At 45.1% G+C, this 4,896-nt stretch overlaps 1 protein-coding gene across 1 annotated transcript; it reads left to right on the forward strand.

Annotated features, from left to right (window-relative positions):
- The first annotated feature begins 258 nt into the window (after positions 1 to 258).
- LOC138268375 (ras-related and estrogen-regulated growth inhibitor-like protein) lies at positions 259 to 4,507 on the forward strand. Its single transcript, XM_069217950.1, has 4 exons — positions 259 to 508; positions 972 to 1,025; positions 1,141 to 1,217; positions 2,377 to 4,507. Exons 1-4 carry the CDS (start codon positions 385 to 387, stop codon positions 2,797 to 2,799), a joined length of 678 nt encoding a protein of 225 aa, XP_069074051.1. The 5' UTR covers positions 259 to 384; the 3' UTR covers positions 2,800 to 4,507.
- Positions 4,508 to 4,896: the final 389 nt, after the last annotated feature.

The raw sequence follows: 4,896 nt of genomic DNA on the forward strand, positions 1-4,896 counted from the left end.
CCAACTCTTGCTGCGATGGGTTTGTCTGTGCCTCGGCTAGGAGGGGGCAGAAGGAACTGTTCTTGACTGTACAATACAGCAAATGATCGGAACACACAAATCAAGTCATCCTGGCTGGCAGCAACCGAAAAGCGGAAAAAATAGACCCACGCGAGGCTGCTGCCCGCCCCTCCGCGCTGAGTCGCTGCTGCGTCCGTCACTCAGAGTGGCAAGCCCGCCCACCTCTCTATATAAAGAGAGCGGTTGCGCTCGTTCTTCAGTTCTTACAGCGCTGCAGTACCAGAGTAAGTCCGGGATTAAGGCACAGTGATCTTTCTGTGACTGCTCTAGCGCTTCGAGTTCTACACCACCCCACAGCTGTCATCTTCCCGCACAGGATTACAAATGGTTGTTCAGATTCATACGAGCCACAGCTTTCGCCTCACAAACAAGATGTCTGAGGGCAACCACCACCCTAAAGTGGAAGCGAACATTTTGGTTCTGGGAGCGGAGAACGTTGGGAAATCTGGTGAGTTTCAGAAAGTGCTTGATTTAGTTTTTTTTCCTAAACTAGATGTGTGCATAGTCCGACCACCCCCTTCTTCAAACCATCTCTTCCTTAAAAATCTCCACTCTCTTTCCTTGAGTTTGATGTTCCTTTGAGCTATTCTTAACTTCCTTTAATATAGACCTTAAATTGTACTATGCCAAGTACTAGTAGCTCATCAGGTTCTTTTATTTTTTGCACTGTATTATGCTGCGTGTAGTTTTTGGTATTATTACTACAAGTCACAAAAAGTAAATTGAAAAAAGTCTCTGGGAGTTCCTAGCACACTGAGATCTGTTAATTCCTGCCAACCCCATTTGTAAGACTGCTGCATGATTTACCAAGTTATGTGTTTTAGTTTCTCCTGACCTGTGCTTTTGAGTTTGTCCGGAAGTTAGAGTCAACTTGTTATTAACGTGTGCTTGTTTGTCTTGTCTCCTTTCAGCTCTCACCGTCCGATTCCTTACGAGGAGGTTCATTGGAGAATACGGAGACACCGGTGAGTACTGAGACCTTGTTTCAACCCGCCTTTACAAACACCATTTATGTCTGCCAACATCAGAAGTCTCTGACAACTCGAACTAAACCACCCTTCTCTCCCTCGCTTTCTTTAGACTCCATCTACACGCACAATGTGACCGTGGATGGCCGGGAGGTGTGCTTCAGCATCTGGGATTCTGTGTATCCACAGGTGAGATACTTGTCCTTATGTGCAAAGTCTGTATGGTGTGTCTGTTTTTAAAAACCACCCTCTCGCCTCCCCCTTGTGTGTAGAGTCCATCTGTCAGTATGCACAGATGTCGTGCACTATAGGTTTGACACATTCAGCCAGTTGTGGCTTTTTAGCCAAGGGCACCTTGTAACCTGGTATTCTGGGGGAGTCCATATAATTAGAAGATGCAAACCACATCCCATCGTGCCTTAGACTTGCGAAGGTGCCCGCGTGGTATTTAGGCACCTGGTAACTATGTGAATAGGTTTAGCAGCGCGTTGCAAGCACGTAAATACTTTTAATGCCGTTACACTGTAAAATGTAATTTAAAAAAAAAGTTTGGTAGGTATGTGATAATGTTTAGGAGTACAGTGTGGGATGCAATAAAACATTTTTTTCGGGGCAGATTTATATTTGTACGTTTGAGTTGCCAACCATTTCGAGCTTCTCAGCAGAGAGGCCATGGTATGGAAGGGGAAAGAGTTAGATATGAATTCTTTTCTAGGGTATTTTGCAGTACGTGCTGAGCTGGGGAGTACAGAATCTTGATTTTGGTATAAATACTCTGAATCGGGAACTATTCACAATTTGTTTATTCAGATTTCAGCAAGGCTAAATTTTAAGTGTATGATCTTTTGTAGTTGTAATAAGGGCATTAGAATGGTCACCATTAAGCATATGTTCCATTTTTTGTAGCTAGTTTTCCAGTTTTCCAGCTGCCCTGGCCTTTCAGCAGCAATAAGCATTCTGGGACATTGTCACTATAACTATCAGTCCACAAGCTCCAGCATGCTCACTGAAGTCCACTCCAGTGACGTGAGGGTTATGGCTACATGTGTCACTTCTGTAATGTCACCACCGCATCTCCTCTGTTACTATCATAATAAATGTGATCATAGAAATGTCTTGAAATAGATCCATGTCACTGGGACACCATGTTTGCACTATGGTGCACTACAGACTAATTAGCTTAGTTGTTAACTAAGACCACATCTCCCAGAATGCTGTAGTTTGTTAGATGAAAATATGGTGTCCACAGTGACATGGACCTGGCTCATCACCGATTCATGCTATGGAATTATATTTGTGTTGCATTGCTCTGTGCTTGTGTCTAATGATTCGTGTCTTGATATTGTAGAATCCAAGCACACAAGGATGTGTTACAGAGGAGCAGCTACGTTGGGCTGATGGCTTCATCCTGGTCTACAGTATCTGTGACCGCGCCAGCTACAATGTGGTCCGACAGCAGCTTCAACGCATCCGTCAGCTGAAGAAGCGCAGCGGTGTGGACAAGGCAGCTCCAGTCATCATTGTGGGCAACAAACGAGACCTTCAGGACCACCGGGAAGTGTCCAGCGAAGAGGGCCGTCTTCTTGCCCTCTCCACCAACTCCGGCTTCTTTGAGATCTCCGCTGCCGAGACCTACCATGGCTCCCTGGTGGTCTTCCACCAGCTGCTGGAATCCGTGCGCGACTCCAGGAACTCCAGCAAGAAGAACGTGGGCTTCAAGGGCATCGTCCGGAGCATGTCGGCTGTCTTTGGCAGGAGGAGAACAGAATGAAATGGAAGAAGACATGTGCAGTCAGAAATTATCTTGATGCTTTTAGTTGCTGGAAAAGCAAAAATGGCTGGCTTGTAGACTGTAACGGGTCTAAGCCGCCTACAAAGTGTGGCCAGGGTCTGCGCACGCACTAGACCGAAGGTCAGAAGCTGCTGCAAAGGACACGACCGAATTGTTTAAGATGGACTTGTTATCTGCCAAGAGATGTTGGCGCCAGAGGACTTTTCCCAGTCTGGGGAATGAGGTCTTTTCTAGGTGACCCCTGAGGATCCTTTAGCCTCATGTTTGGAGGGGTGTTGACTGTACTTGCCTTCAAGTGACAAGACTGTAAGAAGCCAACAACCACTGAGTTGAGGGGCTGCACTATTAATGATGAATGGCCCACGTGGCGTAAGACTGTGCTTGTCCTGTCCGGAGCGTGAACACGCACATGCCATTCCTCCGTGGGAATGGCATATCAGCTATACGAAGTCCCCCAGGTGATGGGACACTTGAACAATGTCAACTGCTCCTTCCCAATGCAACCAGTTATGTCTTGTTGGGTCGCGAGCGAATCTGTGTGAATCCACGTTGAAGGTGCATCGTGGACTTGTTTTGCTGTCAATGAGTAGACACTTGTGTTGTCTGGTGTCCATACTGTTGACAGTACATTGCACTAACTGGCACCGGCTGTGCATTTCAAGAAGTGGACATTAATTGCACTATTGTAATTATCGGAAGTAACAAAAGTTGCTTTGACTCAAATTGTATTTCACGACATGTCTTTAGCCGGGTCTATTTTCTTTATAATGAGCTCATGTGCACTTGTTCCCTACAACTTGGTAACCTCCACTTGTACTCTCCCCGATGACACATGCGCTTCTACAAGTTCAGCTGTCATTGCTCTGAAAATGTGGCCATCTTTATTTGCAACCCAGTTAGCAGCTTGTGTATGTACCCTCATTCTATGTAGTGCTTTAAAGGCCGCTAAAGGAAGCATTCTAGCATTCTTAAAAGTTGTCCTAGGACTTTTCAAACTAAAAGCGTGTTTAATGCAGACATGTACACTGCTTAAAACTTTCTAAGGTACCAAAGAGTTGCAAGTTTCTTTATTTGATTTGCTGTTCCTCATTTACATTGGTAATCTTTGCCAAGTCACTTTATCTCGCTTGTGACGGTGTCTAGCACTTGGTAAAATAGTCCTGAAGGTGCTTATTCGGTGCACTTTGAAAGACTCCATCAGAGTTGGAAATCTAGAGCTCAAAGAGGGCACTTTGAGGTGCGGGCGGGTGCATTATTGTGACTGGGGTTTGGTCTGCCAAATACTGTGAAGAACTGGGGTTGCCTGTATCTATAGTTTTCTACTGCAGGGCCCAGAAACTGTCATTAACTGACTTTCTCCAGCTCTATGTATAGGCTGCTAGCTGTCAGAAACAAGCCACATTTCTGTGTAGAAAACTTTGCTGTTATTGGCTCCTCAACCGGCCAATGGGAGGGCCGATTACTTAAGCCATTTTGCCAGCCCCCGTAAACATTTGTGTAGAGAAAGGCGACACTGTGTGAATGAGCCATGAAAAATAATATTTGTACATAGGATATGTATTTAACTTATTGCAATGTTTACCTTTTTATTGTTTACATCGACCCAAACACTTATTTCCTTCCTGTATTTACACATTTCAAAAGTTTATCAAAATTATTTTTGGAATAAAATTTATGTAACATAATATTTTTGCTTCCACGTCTTTTTCATTTGGTTTTGGCAGTTTGTAGCATTAAAAAATGCTTTAAGAGCAAATGGAGATTGACAGAATGGAACATTTTGCAAAATCCCAAGAGCCTGGGAGACAAATGAGACGGAAGACACCCGCTATAAACCAGAGGCCGAGGAGACAGGGTAAAGATGAGGGCTGAGGAAAGACCTGAACTTGAGTCCTTGGGGAGGCAGAGGTGACAACCGGAGGTGATGTCAGCCAGAATAAAGGTGGAGGTGTGAGGGGCAGTCGGAGGTGGATGTTTTGAAGGTAGTCAGAGCAAAGATGAGGCAGAGTGGAGACATGGAACTGTATGAGAGAGGCGGATCTTGAGGCGAAGGCGATTGCCCGAGTGAAGCTAGAA

This window comes from Pleurodeles waltl, chromosome 12 (genome assembly GCF_031143425.1).
Source record: "Pleurodeles waltl isolate 20211129_DDA chromosome 12, aPleWal1.hap1.20221129, whole genome shotgun sequence".
NCBI lineage: Eukaryota > Metazoa > Chordata > Amphibia > Caudata > Salamandridae > Pleurodeles > Pleurodeles waltl.